General features: G+C 59.5%; 2 protein-coding genes across 9 annotated transcripts in view; one reads left to right on the top strand and one right to left on the bottom strand.

Moving 5' to 3' along the window:
* The window catches only part of TBCD (tubulin folding cofactor D), a 164,939-nt gene extending 159,144 nt beyond the window's left edge, over window positions 1–5,795 (top strand). Inside the window, exons 38-39 of one of the 3 annotated variants that reach the window (XM_081804167.1) lie at window positions 2,008–2,092; window positions 5,595–5,795. In XM_081804167.1, coding sequence (XP_081660293.1) covers window positions 2,008–2,092; window positions 5,595–5,609 — 100 coding nt within the window. In that variant the 3' untranslated portion in view covers window positions 5,610–5,795. Of the gene's footprint in view, window positions 1–2,007; window positions 3,330–5,594 lie in introns of those variants that run through there. The other 2 variants (XM_081804168.1, XM_081804166.1) reach the window with 2 other exon arrangements.
* QTGAL (queuosine-tRNA galactosyltransferase) overlaps window positions 4,493–15,102 on the bottom strand; it is an 86,801-nt gene continuing 76,191 nt past the window's right edge. For 3 of the 6 annotated variants that reach the window (XM_081804169.1, XM_081804172.1, XM_081804173.1), the window contains 5 exons: window positions 13,063–13,198; window positions 12,910–12,978; window positions 12,500–12,574; window positions 9,970–10,074; window positions 6,528–9,822 (listed from right to left, as the gene is read on the bottom strand). In XM_081804169.1, the coding sequence (XP_081660295.1) occupies window positions 9,994–10,074; window positions 12,500–12,574; window positions 12,910–12,978; window positions 13,063–13,198 (361 nt within the window). In that variant the 3' untranslated portion in view covers window positions 6,528–9,822; window positions 9,970–9,993. Of the gene's footprint in view, window positions 6,504–6,527; window positions 9,823–9,969; window positions 10,075–12,499; window positions 12,575–12,909; window positions 12,979–13,062; window positions 13,199–15,102 lie in introns of those variants that run through there. The other 3 variants (XR_014140315.1, XM_081804171.1, XM_081804170.1) reach the window with 3 other exon arrangements.

Raw genomic sequence — 15,102 nt, 5'->3', positions numbered from 1 at the left:
TGAGGACGTCCTTGATGAGGTCATGACTGTGCTGGGCACCACGGCCTGGTGAGTGCGAGGCCCCTTCCTGTCTTCCTGCCGGGTTAGGGGCGGCATCTCGGTGAATGGGGATGTCCAGAATCTCCCTTCCTGTCCCCGAGGCCTCCCCCACGAGGCCTCCCCCACAAACCCTCTGAAGCGACAGGGAAAGCAGGGGTCCCGGCCCTCGACACCTCTGCTCTGAGGAGGTGGTGACCTTGTGTCTGCCCACAGGTCCCCACTGATAACCCAAGGGGCTGGGCAGGCCCCCTGGACACAGGGCAGGGAAGGGGCGCCTCCTGTTTAGGTGGGAAGATGTTCAGAGTGCAAAGGTGGGTGGTGCTGACCACTGATGGTGTTTCTCTCGTTGGGCTGCTTTCGTTGACTTAATAGCATCGCAGGCTCTCAGTGCTGATGGGGTCACTTCAGGAATGGCTCCCCTGCCCCTGAATGGCAGTGTCAGGAGTGCCAAGAAGGGAGTGGTGCAGGAGGCCGTTTACCCTCTGCGGGGACGCGCTCGCATGGTGGCCATGGCAGGAGGCCGTGGTGGGACATCAGGAAGGGTGGAACAGGTGCCCCCTGTCCCCGACATCCAGTTCTTTCTTGGGGCACCCAGGGCCATTGGCTTCTCCTAGGTCCCTCAAGGCAGAGCTGGGCCCCAGACTTGTTCCCGGTGCAGTGTCCTGTGGTGTCTGTCGGCTTTTAGACTTGATGCGTTGGGACGGCAGGGTTGAAGACGTGTGAGGAATGGGGGCCAGGGCTAATGGAGGAGGGCACACGGGCAGCGTGTCTGAGAGCAGGAGGGTATAGCCTGGGGCGCACCGGATAACGAGTCCCAACAGACACATGGGGGATACCCACTACGGTCCAGGCACACGCTCAGCTGCGGGTGCACCCCTACAAGGCGACCCCTCCCGTACCCTCCCCACCCATCTTGGAGAGGTCAGGAGGTGGCCCCTGGAGGCACCAGTGGTAAGGGGCCTTTGTGCCGATGGTGGACTGGGCTCTGTTAGGGTCCCCACGCTCACATCAGCAGGCGAGGACACGCGTACGTGTTTATGTGCGTTTCTCTCGAGATTGTGATGTTCCTAAGAGGGCTGAGCTGTGCACAGAGCCTCAGGGGCCGGCTCCCTGGCTGGGGTGTGGACAGAAAAGGGTCTTTAGTTCTAGGGCTTCCTCAGGGTTCTCAGGGAGACATTTATCTCGGGGATGAGGGAGTTCAGTGAACGCCTTTGCGGGAGCCGCTCATGAAAGCTCCAGAACAGAAAACATGGGTGCCCCCGCTCTCTGAGCAATGGGCTGCTGACCCGACCCCGTTCCCCAGGGCCCGCTCTCTTCGGCGTCTGTGGAGAGAGTCGTGGTTCTTCCTGCGGCGTGCGCGGCCATGCGGTCAACTTCACAAACACAAAGGCATCTAGCAGATGCGATTCTAAGACAGCCTGGAAGGGGGGCCTGGTGCTGAGGCGCCCGGTTGCTCCTTCCTCCCCACGTGGGGCGCACAGGGCTCTTTCCTCACAACCCAGTCGCTTTCTGTTGAAGGAAATGCCAAAGGATTTTACAGTAATTTGTTTTTTTATTCTAAAAGAAAAAGATAATTTAATCTTTATTTTTATGAAAGGGATAAACAGCTTTCAGGGGGTCAAATAAAACTTTAAAAACCCACCTACCCCACCTTTCCAAGTCTCAGCATTTCTGGAAGTCTGGGGGCCACCTGTCTGGGGCCACGCCTCCCTACGGGGCACCCCCTTTTGGGGGCTCCTCCTCCATAGTTTCCCCAGAAGGGTGCCAGGAGCAAGGGCTGTGTATCACCCACACCCGAGCGAGGGTTTTCCTGGTGCCGTTTTCCCTGGTCCCCCCACCGCAGAAACTAAGATGCTGGGGTTCTGCGCACCCGGCAGGCAGTTGCCTGCGAGTTTATGGCTCATGACAGGCTTAACTGCAAGCCGACCGTCCCCGCTGCTGAAGCTGCTCTTGTCCTCTCTTCCCCAGGGACGCGGAGCTCCCGCTCGTGAGAGGCCAGCGGAACCGCCTGTGTGACCTCCTTGGCGTGCCCAGACCTCAGCTGGTCCCCAAGGTAACCACGTGGCCCTCGGCCCTGTGAGACCCGGGGGCCCTTCCCACGCGAGCCACCATTCTGAGCTTGAGTCTGGAACATTCTGGGTTGTACTGACCGGCTGGTGTGTTTCCCCAGCCCGCCAGCCCCTCGTGTGCTTTGCCGGCTCCTCCTCAAAGGCTCCCGCCTGCCTTGTCCCCACCAGGCCCGTGTCAGGTGTGTCCTGTGGGCACGACATCCAGGACAGGCCCTCTGCCTGGCAGGTGGCTGTCCTGTGCTGCCAGCCCTCAGCGGAGTTGGCAGCGACCGAGCTCGCTCCTCTCACATGAGGTCCTCAGTGCCGCTGTCTGGTTTCCACCATCACCATCTCCCCGGACACCCATCCTCTCCGGGGACTTTGTCACCCCCAGAGTCTCCAGGGCTGCCCAGTGAGGTGTTAGTCTTTTCCACGGCGTTGGTGTGTGCACAGCAGATGCAGTTTTCTGAGCTCGCAGGGTCCCGAGCTGTCCTTCCAGGTTCTGCGTGGCTGTTGGTAGATTTCAGGCTCTTGCGTGTGCGCTTGCAGGGGATCAGGGTGGACTCACGCTGTGGGCTCCACTGGAGCTGCAGTGCAGGGCACAGCCGTGTGTTCTGTGAATGCTGGGCTCAGAGGCGGTTCCTCGGCCCCACGGCGCTCCTGACCTGCCTCGCTGGCCATATTCCCCTGGTTGGATCCCTGACTGCTTTTGAGCTTTTACTGAGCAAGAACATCCATACGGAAGTGAGCGCTGTCCCGCTCTGCGCACACGAGGGACGAGCACCTGGCTCGAGGGTGGAGCCTCCTGGGCTGGCTGCTGCTGCTGGGCTGGAGGGTTGCTGCCCCAGGTGCTGGTGGGCAGGTTCCAGAACGCGCTTGCACTGCATGTGCTGTGCGTTGTGGTTGTTGGCATGTGCGTCCCCTTCTGTGCTTTTTCTGGGCTGTCTGATGCGTATGGGCTCTGGACCTGCGTCTGCGGGATCTCCCCCTCTGGGGGCAGCTTTCTCATCCTTAGGTTTCATAGGTTCCAACTTACCCTTTCTTCCCTTTCTGTTCTGTTTCATGGGCCTGTTCAAGGTCTTTACCGATTCTAAGGTTGTGTCTCCTCCGTGTTTCTTAAAGCTTTATTGTTTCGTCTCCTACATTTAGATTTGAGGCCACTCTGGACTGGCGTTTGCATGTGGTGCTGGGGAAAGGCCAGCAGATGCGTCTTCCGTGCGCAGTCCATGCAGCTCCATTCTGGCCAGTGTCACCATGGCCAAAGTTGGGCCACACGTGGGGCTCTCCTCTTGGGTCCTCTGTCCTCCGGGATCTCTGTCTGTAAGCCAGACACAGGCGGGTCTTGTGGGATGTCGTGGTGCTCACGTGACTCCATCTCCAGTTTTATTTTTCTAAGACCATCTTGACTCTTGGCCCTTAGGGTTTCAGAAACCCCTGCAGAATAGTCTCGTCAGTTTGCACCATGGAACCAGCCAGGCATTTGGCCGAGGGTGGCTTGGAGCCTGCGGGTCCACCTGGCAAGGACTGATGTCTGTGATGCTGAGGCTTGCAGCCTTGAGCACTCAGGAGCGCTTTGTGCTTTATGGATTGGAGAAGGGATGCCACACTGTTCCAGCTCTTGGAATTGTTCGTTTTTCCTTTCTTTTCTCTCTTGGCATTTCAATTTGGGAAGTTTCTATTGACCAATCTTCAGGTTGACGGATTCTTTCCCTGATGATGTCTAGTCTTCATTTCTGTTACTGTGTGATTTCTGGCATTTCCTTGGATTCTTCCTTAGACTTTCCGCCTCTGCTTTCACTGCCCGTCTGTCCTTGGTGGCACCCACTTTCCCCATCAGAGCTCCTGGCACATTGACGATAGTTGTTTTAAACCCTGTCTGGTCATTCCAACTCTGCACGTCTGAGTCTGGTTTTGGTTTTGGTACCATCTCTCCCAACTGCTTTTTCTTGCCTCTTAGCACGTTTTGTAAGTTTTTCTTGAAAGCCAGACATGTTGTGCTGGTAGCAGGAACTGAGGCAAGTGGGCCTCAGGCCTGTGAAGGTCTGTGTTTGTCTGGCAGGGGCCCCTGTGTGTTTGGTACTGCAGCAGCCTCCAGACCTTTGAACTTCTCCAGCACGTCGTGCCCTTGCCTGGGGCGTCCCTGCACTGTCCCCCTCCGAGGGGGTGCTGGTCCGGGTGCTCTTTGAGAGCGGACCCATGGCCATGACCCTGGAGTCCTGCTGGAGAGGTGGCAGGATGTGGGGCAGTTTGCAGTCATCTGAGCAGACCTCAGCCTTGGGCTCCCTGCTGTCCCCCTGTAGGTATCATGGGCTCAGGCCTGTCCCCTGGACAGGAGACCCTCGTGCTGGAGACGCCCAGGTGCGACTCACAGCAGTCAGCTGCCAGAGTGCAGGGGGCTTTCCAGGTTTATGACCAGGTGAACCTGCGGGGTCCCCCCAAGATGGCACCCCCAGAGTCTTGCCCTCCTGCTAGCTCACACCCGCCTCCGGCAGCTCGTCGAGTCGGCACTCAGGCGTGCCTTCCGCTCTGCGGTGAGCTCCAGCAGCCTCTGCTCCAGGCCAAATCTGCATTTGTCCATCTCCGCATTGGGGGGGGCTCCACTCTGATGAGGCTGCGAACATGCGGCTGTTCCCCGCATGCCCTTAGGGCTTCCCAAACCTGCCTGCCCGCTCCTCGTTCTGACGTCTCGGCGTTGTGGTATGTCGCAAGTGACGGCACTGGGTGCCCGTGGGCTTAAGTTTATGCCACCGTCTTGGTGACCTGACCATCACTTGGAAATACGCTGCCTGTAAGAATGCACTGTGCCCTCCAGTCTGCTTTGTCTGATGGCAATGCGGCCACACTGGATTTTTGGTTGTCGTTTACACGTTTTCCTTTCTGTGTTTTCTTACATTTAAGTGGACTGCTTATAAATGATAATTAGGTCTTATCTGTTTTTAATCTACTTTAATTATCAACTCGTTGGGAGTGTTTTGTGTCCTCCTACTTACCCTGTGATTACGATTCAGTTGGGTTTACGGCTGCCATCTTTGATTCTTGTCTGATCTCAGTTTTCCTGCGGGTCTTCCAGTGAGGACCGCGGGCGCCCGGCGGCGTAAAGGGAGGGTGGCACCAGCTGCCGTCCCAGCACGTGACCCCCTGCCAGCCTTCCGAGCAGCCTCCTTCCTGCGTCCTGTCAGCTCTTCAGTCTTCCGTCCTCCGGGCACCTGGAATCACGCTGTTATTTCTGGGATGGTTTTCCTGCTCCCCCCTGGTTCCACATGTGTGGTGACTGTGCCTGTCTTCTCTCGGGCCCCCTGGGTGGCACCGTGAGGAGTGGGGACGGCAGGCCAAGCGCAACATGGGCTTTCCAACTAAACGTGCTGTGTATGCTTTTATCAGGAAAATCTGACGCACGGGTAGATGAAAATGGGGGGCGGGGTATCGGGGACCTCCCCGCTGCTCCCCGGGTCGTGTCGGCCACAGGGCTCGGGGGGGCGGTCTGACCTTGTGCTGTGTCCCCCACAGCCTGGCACCCGCTGAGGCCCCCCGCCCACCCAGCAGAGAGGAGGAGCCCGACGATGGTCAGCACGAGACATCTGGACGCGGCGCTGAGGGACTTGGAGATCGTCCCCACAGCAGTGGCTTTTCCTCACACGTGTCCTGGGTGTTGGTGCTTTTGTCTTCATGTCCCTGGGAACCCCCGTCTATAAAATCATGTCCTAAGCAGTTCTGTGTCTCTGTCTCTGACACTGATTCGGAGGGGTGCAGGCGACCGGGCCCAGGTCCCAAGTTCCTCCCCTCCCCCCCGGCCCCGCTGTCGTGCCCAGCACACGTGGGCATTGCCCGTGGCCACCAACCCCTCACAGTTTTGTGCAACCAAAGAATCCTGCCTGAGACGGGCTGTGACCCCACAGGAGAGGCTCGTGGTAGCTAGAGAGGTAGGTGTGTGGGTACCCAGCATCTGCCCCGGGCGGATGGTCTTCTAGGATACTGGGTTCTCTGGAGCCATGTGGGAAGTTCCACAGTTGGTTCCTTCGTTCCCGAAACAGTGCCTCTTTCTAACTGCCCCGAGCAGACCTAACCTAAAGGCCAGCAAGGCTGACGTGCACGGAGGTTCGCCACCTCAGGGCTCACGTGGCCACGCCCCGTATGCTGTCTCGCGGGCTGAGGCCTGGACCACGGCGTCACGGGCACATCTGGGGCGAAGGTGGTGGCCGTGCTGTGGTCGGGGCCATGAACCGAGGACGGACGGTGTCTGGGCTGGGGAACGAGCTGCCCCCACGGTGCGTGTGGCAGTGGGGGCCGAGGGAGCCGATGGGTCCTGGCAGGCCCTGGCTGCTGCTTCCTTCACAGGGAGCGGTTTTCTTGCCTGGGCTAAGCTGCTGACTCGTGGGAGCGTTTACCTTCCATGGGCTATGCCTCCTCTCAGACCCCCTGAAAGAGAAAGTCTGGTGTTACTTTGTGGATTAACTTACATTTTATTCAAACCTTAAAACATGCTCCCCTCTCAAAAATAAATAGGGAGCTCTCCATTTTAGATGGAAGACTAGTCAGAGATCCCTCGGCTGGCGGGGGTCATACACCAGGGTCCCAGAGGACTGGGGGGTGGGGAACGGTACCCGCAGAGCAGTGTCTGGACCTTAGCTGCAGAAAGCCAAGCAAGCCGCTTCTGAGAAGCAATACAGTGAACTGTTTTTAGTGTCTTTTTAAAAATCCACAAGATTCAGGGGCGCCTGGGTGGCTCAGTCAGTTGAGTGCCTTTGGCTCAGGTCGTGATCCCGGGGTCCTGGGATCGAGCCCCGCATCGGGCTCCCTGCTTGGCGGGAAGCCTGCTTCTCCCTCTCCCACTCCCCCTGCTGTGTTCCCTCTCTCGCTGTGTCTCTCTCTGTCAAATAAATAAAATCTTTAAAAAAATAAATAATAAAAATCCACCAGATTCCAAAGAGAAGCCCTTTTGGAGACCTGGAGCTGGGCGAGCTCACCACAGACCCAACACTGTACTGCACAGCTCTCCCTCACCACTGCCGGCCTGACTGCAGCCCGAGCGGAACCACCCTGACCCGCTGGCTGCACACGGCCCCGCGCCTCTGCTCGCCCTCAGCCACGTCAGCTCCTGACCAGGTTGCAGCTGCGGTTCCCGGAGGGCCCCCCGGGCCCAGGTGGTAGATCTAGGTGAGGGGAGCCCCACACACTCACAGCTTAGAGTGTAGCCAGGAGCAGACCTGTTAGCACAACCAGTGCCTGGGGCCAACATGCAGTGGGCAGCGTGTGGGGCTGCCGTGGAGGGGCTCTGCAGTAGGTGGGCACCAGACAGAGAGGAGCACCTTGTGGCTCCAGAAAGGAAAGAGCTCGGTGAGTTTGAGGAGGAGCAAGAAGCCAGTGTGCCTGGAACAGAATGTGCGCAGGGAGCTGGGAGGGGCCACGTGCACAGCACAAAACCGAACCTCCCCGTGAGCAGGCACTGGGTCCTGAGCATCGTGTCTGTCGAGCCTGAGACACGTAGGGCAGTCTCGTCTCGGTGGCAGTGTGGGGGTAGGACCTAAGGCCCATGCGGAGCTGGGGCCCTGGGTGGCTGCGCCCTAGCAGCGCGGATGAGAATGAGGGGACGGCACCTCGTCACTATCTCCCCCGGAGCTGGGCTGGGGAAGGCGTCTCCTGGAGGTCCGCCTGGAGGACCCTGTGCAGTTCTCAGAACTAACCCGCAAATGTGCTCAAACTGCCGCCCCAACCGGTGGTGCTCCCAGACAGAGGGCAGAAGAGGCAGAAACCTCTCTGAAAGTGTGCGGGCTCATCTCTATGGGCAGAATGGAAAGAACCCAGACCCACGCTCCAGAAGGGTCACAAAGTACACAGACGGAATTATTAGCAAGACTTAATGGAAGCAGACACCAAAAGACTGAGATGTCACAAAATAGGACATCTGTTTTTGAAAGGGCTAGAAACTATCAAGAGATTGGGGGGAAAAGCTCCCTGGATGGATTTAAACAACCAGCTAGACACAGCTGAAGAAATTATCCAGAAAAACAGGAGAGGTTGCAGAAAGAATTTGACTGGTGTGTACAGAGAGTCACGGGGGCTCGTCCCCAGATGCTGGAGCCTGCAGACCCCTCGCGGGGGTAGGAGCACACCCCGCACGTGCGGCCGCAGCGCTGCCCACCCCCTAACCGCAGGGGCCCCGCTGTGCGAGGGAAAGGAACGGTCCACGGGGCAGAACCGCATACGTGGGAAAACCATCACCGAAGGATCACATCCAGATGACACAGGCCTCGAACGCATAGCTAGGTTTTTAGCCTCAGCACTGTTGGCACTCGGGGCTGAGTAATTCCAGGTTTTTTTGGAGGGGGAGAGAATCTCAAGTAGACTCCATGCTGAGCACAGAGCCCGACGTGGGGCTCAGTCTCACCATCCAGAGATTATGACCTGAGCTGAAGCCAAGAGTCGGACGTTCAACCGACGGCACCGCTCAGGCGCCGCTGAGCTAGTCTTTAGCAACATCCCAGATGCCAGTAGCAAAGCCCCTTCCCCACTCGCACAACAAAACTACCGCCAGATGTTGCTAGATTTTGGGGGTGGGTTCAGCCCCAGTGGGAGACACTGCTCTGGTGAATGAAGTGTGGGTGGGAAATGGTCCCGGCTGAGCAGCTCCCAGGGGGTATGCTGAGCAAACAGGAGCAAGCGGCGGGCACACAGGATGAGCAGTGTTTGAAGCAAGCAGGATCTGCAAAACGGACAAGAGTGGCAGGAAGTATTCAGTATAAAAACAAAGGTGTCCGTAAGAGACGCTGAGTGTGAAGCAGGATGCCGGGTCCTCCGGCCTCGGAGCAGCTCCCCCTGCACCATTACTCGGATCGCAGCCCCGGCTTCTCATTCTGACTCCCGCGAGCCCCACCATGAGGCCGCTCCGGGTTACTGGAGCCCACTCGGGATCCTTGCCTTGTTCGTTCGAGCCCTTACCACAGGGTTCCTGCCAGCAGGGTCACCCCTGCCTCCGGCACAAATCCCTAAGGACACAGCATCATCAGCGGCCTTGGTGCTTGGGTCCTGAGACAGGCAAAGCCGAGCCGGCTCCACATCACCCGCAGTCGCTCACAGCTGATGGCGTTTGCTCTCGGCCGGGTTGAGCACTGGGTTTCCCAGGCCTGGGAGACTCAAGGTGCCAGAACACCCGCGAACACGACGCCCTGCCCACTGCCTGCAGCGGCCAGTTCAGGAAGCCAAGCAGTAACCCTGTAGCCAGCAGCCGGAAACAGCCTGGACACCGTCGATAACTGCCGGCTTCCCTGACTCACCCCTCCCGCAACCGGGGACCCACCAGAGGGGGCCAGACATGTTACCCTGACCAACCGCGAGGAGGGCACTGGGGCCCCGGAGCCCCCTTTCCCACGCCCTCAAGCCTCTGCCATCCTCATGGGACCGGCTGATGCCTGCCCTGCCAGCTCAGAGCACACAGCCTCTGTCCTCAGTCGCCGGTCTGTACTTCCACATCGCGAACCAAGTCAGACCCAGGAACTGGGCCCCGGGTTTGCCCAACATCGACAGAATCAGACGTCCACCATGGCGGGACCCGAGCGCCCAGCAGCTGTCGTCCTCGCGTCACAGGTGTCTGTCAGGAGCGTGAGCTAACGAGCTCCTGGCATGACACACGCCATGCGCTGGGCGGTGGCGGTGCCCCCAGGGCAGGGGACGGTCAGGGACACACGCCCCTCAGGCTGTGGGCTCACGGCTCTGCCTTTTGCTGCATGTAAACCACGTCCTGGTTAAAAACACACACACGCCCTGCAGGTGAAGGGCCAGCCCCGTAAGGAAGGGGGCTTGCTGGGCATTTGGTACACCTCCCATCTCGCATGCTCCCCCTCAGGGCCGTGGACCACCCCTCCTTAGCACCCTCAATCCCACGTACCTGGGGGCAGCTGCCGTGGGCCCATCAGCTGAAGTGAAGGAAGTCCCGGCCTTCCTGCAGGTGCAGTGACCTCAGGTTGTCTTCAAATGCACCCCCGGTGAGGTCCTGTGGGAGGAACAGCATGTCTGGCTTGATCCAAGCCTCCCCCAGCCCGCACTGGGACCCCCAGAGGCCCTCCCAAGGGGGCCTGGGGTGGTCGCCTGTGGCCACCTGTTACGTGGTCCACCATGAACTTCTCTCTTGAGAGGGGCTGGAGATGGGGGGGGAACATTGTGAGAAGTTGGCCACAATGTCCTGCTGGTCTTCAGTGGGAGGGAGGGGTGGGGGGGTCCCCTGAGGCATACACACCCCCCAGCTCAAACTTGGTCCCTCCCTGCAAAAGGTAGCTGACACAAGGACTAAGGGAAGGAAATGACCCCCACGGGCAGCTCTGCTTCACCCATCTGCCCTGGGCACACCAGCTTTGCTTTTTGTGCCTCGTCCTGGGGCCCCCATGACACCCCTGCCCCCCTTTGCAGGGGTCTGAACCCAGACTCAAAGAAATGTCAATAGACTCCTTCCTGCCCCCGCCAGGGGAGCAGCCTGGGATGACACGTGTCGGCCTCTCACGGTTCCACGGGGCTGGATTGCGGGCCTGGCCGTGGCCCAGGGGCCCTGAGTGAGTCTGCCTCACGGCCAGTCCGGACAGCCTCTCCCACAGTTGGGGGGCTTCCCCAAAGTGGCCCCATAGCAAAGGGCAGAGTCCAGCCTCTCGAAGCCGCGCCTCCTGCCCCACCTGGGGCCCTTCTCGGGCCACTGCCCCTGCCGGACCAACGTCTGCGTTCTGGGGTCACAGCCTGGCGGGGTCGCCCTCCGTGGGGGCACCGTCCTGCCTGGCACCCTGCACAGACATGGTGGGCAGCTCAATAAAGTCCAGTCAATGCCAAAGAGGTTGGGGTCTTAACCAGCCGCCAATGAAGAGGGATGCTCCCCTCCCTGCCTCCCTCCACAGGTTTGTTCTAGTCCTCCTGTGTGCAGGCTTACGTCCCTGAGCCCAAGGCTGGACGCAGGGGTGGGCAGGCGTGTCCTGCGGGTCTCCTCCCTGATGTTGACAGACTCTGCCTCCCTTCTGCAAAAGCTGCCGCCTCCATGAAGGCTTCTGGTGTCTGGTGACTGAGGTTCCAGCCCAATCTCATGGTTGGAAGCTGGTGAAGTGGCCGCGTGTGTCCCCCACGACCCCCAGCAGAAAGCACAGGGCCCTTGCCACCCATCAGCCCCCATCCCCTCTGGGGGACCTACTGGGGCAGGGCTGAGCCAAACTGGCCCCGTAGCTGGGACTCCAAAGTAAAAGATGACACTTTACATTTGTATGTGTGTGTACACGAGAATATGTCTTTCTGACCATGAAGAACGATTTCCTAAACAGGACACTAAAAGTGTTCATCGTAAGGAAAAGGTTGATGAACGCCGCTGCGTTAAAAGTAACTTTATCTGGGACGCCTGGGTGGCTCAGTCGTTGAGCGTCTGCCTTCGGCTCAGGTCATGATCCCAGGGTCCTGGGATCGAGCCCCGCGTCGGGCTCCCTGCTCAGCGGGAAGCCTGCTTCTCCCTCTGCCACTCCCCCTGCTTGTGCTCGCTCACTCTCTCAAATAAATAAAATCAATCTTAAAAAAAAGCTTTTTCTGGAAGAACCTGTGAAAAGGCAAGTCTCACGTGGGAAGAAGTATTTGCCACTCCAACCGAGGAAGGACTGGCACCAGAGTGTGCAGAGCTCCTGGAAATTACAAGGCCAGAGGCGCCCGAGGGCACCGCCCAACTGAGCCCTTGTCCGGCGGGATAGGCTGGGACAAGCCCTCGCGTGGCCTCACGAGGACGTGTGCATGGAGGGCACCTTCCGAGACCCTTCACACCTGCTCCAAAGTCACAGGAACGTCACAGCTGTGCCCTGTTGCAAGGCCGGAAATGACCAGGCCTGCGGTCAGATGTGGGATGTTAGTCGGGAATGAGGAATTCAGTCATCCGGCCACACAGGCCAGCCTGACACGGGCAAGCAGCCCGGCCTCGTGCCCCAGGCCTCACGCCGTGTGACCCCAATGGAGCTGAGAGGCGGGCGCAGCACAGCCCAGCGCCCATGCCCGTGACCTCAAGGGAAAAGGCAAGGATATGGGGGGGGAAGTCTCCGGACAGCCCTGGGGGCGGAGGCCGCGGTGCTTGGTCAGAGGTGCTTCTCAGCGACGCTTTTACTGCCCACAGCCCCTCGTCTCTGCCAGAGCACCTGATGAGGCCCCGGAATGTGCCCCACGTCTGGCACTTAGCAAGTTTCCAAAAAAAGTTGCTCTTACAGAAATGTAGCCCATTTTTTGAGGGCACCATGGTGGCCTCTTCCAACATCCTGGGCAGCCTCCCGCCCTAGTGTACAGCTTGAGACAGGTGGCCCAAAGCAAGGGCATGGATGTCTGGCTGCATGTCAGACGTCTGTGATCCCACAACTGGGGGCTTGTACCAGCCACACGGTCATGTGACCCCCGCCACGGCCATGGCTAACACTTACCAGCTTCACGCAGATGACGAAAGGTGGCCGGGCAGCTCGGAAGTGCAGGATTGGAACCCGAGGCTTAGGCCTTTCCTGAGAAACAAGAGGTGTTGTGGGCTGGGGTCCATGCTAGTCCCATGGGACGCCCTGCCGTGCTGGACCGACCCCTCACCCCTGCCCAGCTCCGAGGTGCACGGCAGATGCACAGACCTGGGCCAGGCGGGGACACAGGCCACTCTGGGGCCCGAGACCCCCAGGAGATGGGGGCCGCTGCTGCTGGGCCTGCAGCTGTCCAGGCACAGGCGGCCTTCCCCAAGGAGGAAGGTTCTGGGCAGTGGCCCCTCCTTGTCCCCTGGGACAGAGCTAGGGGTGGTGTGAGCAACCCATGTGGGACCGAGGCCCTCCCTGGGGTCCTGGGTCTCACACACCTGAGAGTCCTCGTGGCAATAGAAGCCTTTCCTGATCTTGTTCTCGTCCACGTCACAGAAGGCAACCACCTGGGGGGGGGGCACAGGACACCAGCCTCAGGGACGGGGGGTCCGGGGGGACAGAGCTGCTGGGCTGGATGGAGGGGGGCCCACCTTGCGTCGTGTCCCGGCCATCAGGCTGCGGTAAAGCCGGCGGCCCTGCCTGCCCGCGTTCCAGATGGTGAAAGCTGCCCAGTGCGGCAGGACCCGTTCTTCCAGGAAGCGGACACGGTGGGTCCAGATGGTGGTCCTGGGGGGGGGAATGGGGCGGTGAACCAGGTGGGCAGGGCCTCTAGCTGCGCCCAGACCTCCCTCCCCACCCAGCCCTGGGCACAGCAGGGCACGTTCTGGGGACCTCCTCTCTCCAGAGTTCACGAGGTACTGGCTTGATGGATGAATGAGGGAACGAACAAACGAACTGCGCTCGCACTGCCTCACCCACCCTCACAGCCCCACGTGGACCCTAGGATGTGCTCTTCTCACGTCCATGTGCTCAGAGGCCTTGAGGGATGCCAGGCACAGACCCTGGGGAGCCTGAGGGCGATGCAGTCACCCCGACGTCCGGTGAGCTCGGGTGCGAGGTCTCACGGCTCCGCTTCCTGCAGCAGCTGCCCAGACCGCTGGGTGTTCTGACAGCTGGGCCGTGGGCGCACCGGGGCTGGCGGGGAGTAGCTCCCCGACCCCGGCCGTTAGCGCTTCCAGAGCATTCCACAAGCTCCAGACGGTCCAGCCCACGGCCAGGCACGCACAACTCTGGCAACACCCAAGAAGCGGAAGTTTAGGAACGAGAGACCAGGGACGTGCACGTGAGTTCTGGTAAATGGGAAATCCTGAGGACGACGAAGGACAGGGAGCTTCGGAGAGTCACTGCTGACGGTTTTCGCCTTTCAGGTGGAGGACGTGCCGGGACAGCCCATGTCAGGAAGCACTGTGTGGGGTCCCCACCAGTAGAGGGATGTGCACGGCTCAGCAGCGGCTTCCTCTCCTGTCCCCAGCCCTGGTGGAGTTCTGTCAGCACAGGGTCGGGACACTTCTCGAGTATTCCTTCTCTTTAAACAGTCCGTGCTCCTCAGCGTGAGGTGCAGATTGAAGGAAATGCCCATCACGATGTCTCAAGGGGTCTGTGGACGTGACCAAGGGGAAGGCGGGCCCCAGTCCAGACCCCAGGAGCTCAGGCGCCCGCTGGGGGGTGCGGGGCCTGCTCTGCGGACACTGGTAGATGATGAGCCGACACAATTTAGAGATGGCCACAAACACACCTGCTTTGTGGGCCGCAAAGCACTTCCGGCCACCGGCCCTGTTCCTGCTCAGGAATGCCATCTTTCCCGGTGCTTTTAAGTTCGGACCCAATCAGGAAGATTCCTCGATAGTCTCCTCACTTGCTGCAGGGCAGCAGTGTCCCCCAGCAGGGGCTGCAGCGAGCGGAGCGGTTTCCCCAAACCCACAGACGTGCCCCCTGGTGGCCGCGGCCCCCGACGCAGAATGGGGGGTGTGCCGGCCCGGCTGGAGTCAGCCCCGCTCCGCAAGCAGGACGGCAGAAAGGCCTTGGGAGGAGGTGGCCTGGAGACAGGCAGCACCCTGAGGTCACGCATGAAGGGGCAACCGAGAGGCTGAACGGAAAAGCAGTTTTCGGGGAGAAAGGCAGGATGCTACCGTGGACATGACGTTTTTAAACAGGTAATGCATATTGTTCAGGGAGACACTGCTCACACCCCGGACAGCGCTGGCCTTGCTGAGGGGCTGGGAAAGGCAGCCGGGTGCAGGACGTCGGTCCTCCGTGTCTCTGTCTCTGGATGTCTTAAGTATTTCATAATGAACGATGTAAATGCTGACCGTTCTTGGTTTAAAACAGAAAGAACAGCAACCAGGGAGTGCTTTCATAGGAGGGCTTCTGGGCAGAGAGTTTGAAGAAATTCAATTCTCAACAAGCCTGAAGGTGTAATTAAAGCTCATTACTCTGTGAGGTTTTGCCACTCACAGCACAAAGATTTTAATCCAGTACAGAAACTACATGAGATCACTTCTTTTGTGTTGTGGGTGGCAAAGCCTCACGCTGCAAAAAAGAAAGAAACCGCTCAACATAAAAGAGACTGATCCCATGCGAACAAGATGAGGACTTGTGGGGACAAAGCCCAGTTGCCTGTGGCCTGGCCC

Source organism: Leptonychotes weddellii, chromosome 15 (assembly GCF_054177405.1).
Source record: "Leptonychotes weddellii isolate Sample4059 chromosome 15, ASM5417740v2, whole genome shotgun sequence".
Lineage (NCBI taxonomy): Eukaryota > Metazoa > Chordata > Mammalia > Carnivora > Phocidae > Leptonychotes > Leptonychotes weddellii.
The sequence above is the reverse complement of the archived record's forward strand: the minus strand, read 5'-3'. Positions and strand labels throughout refer to the sequence as shown.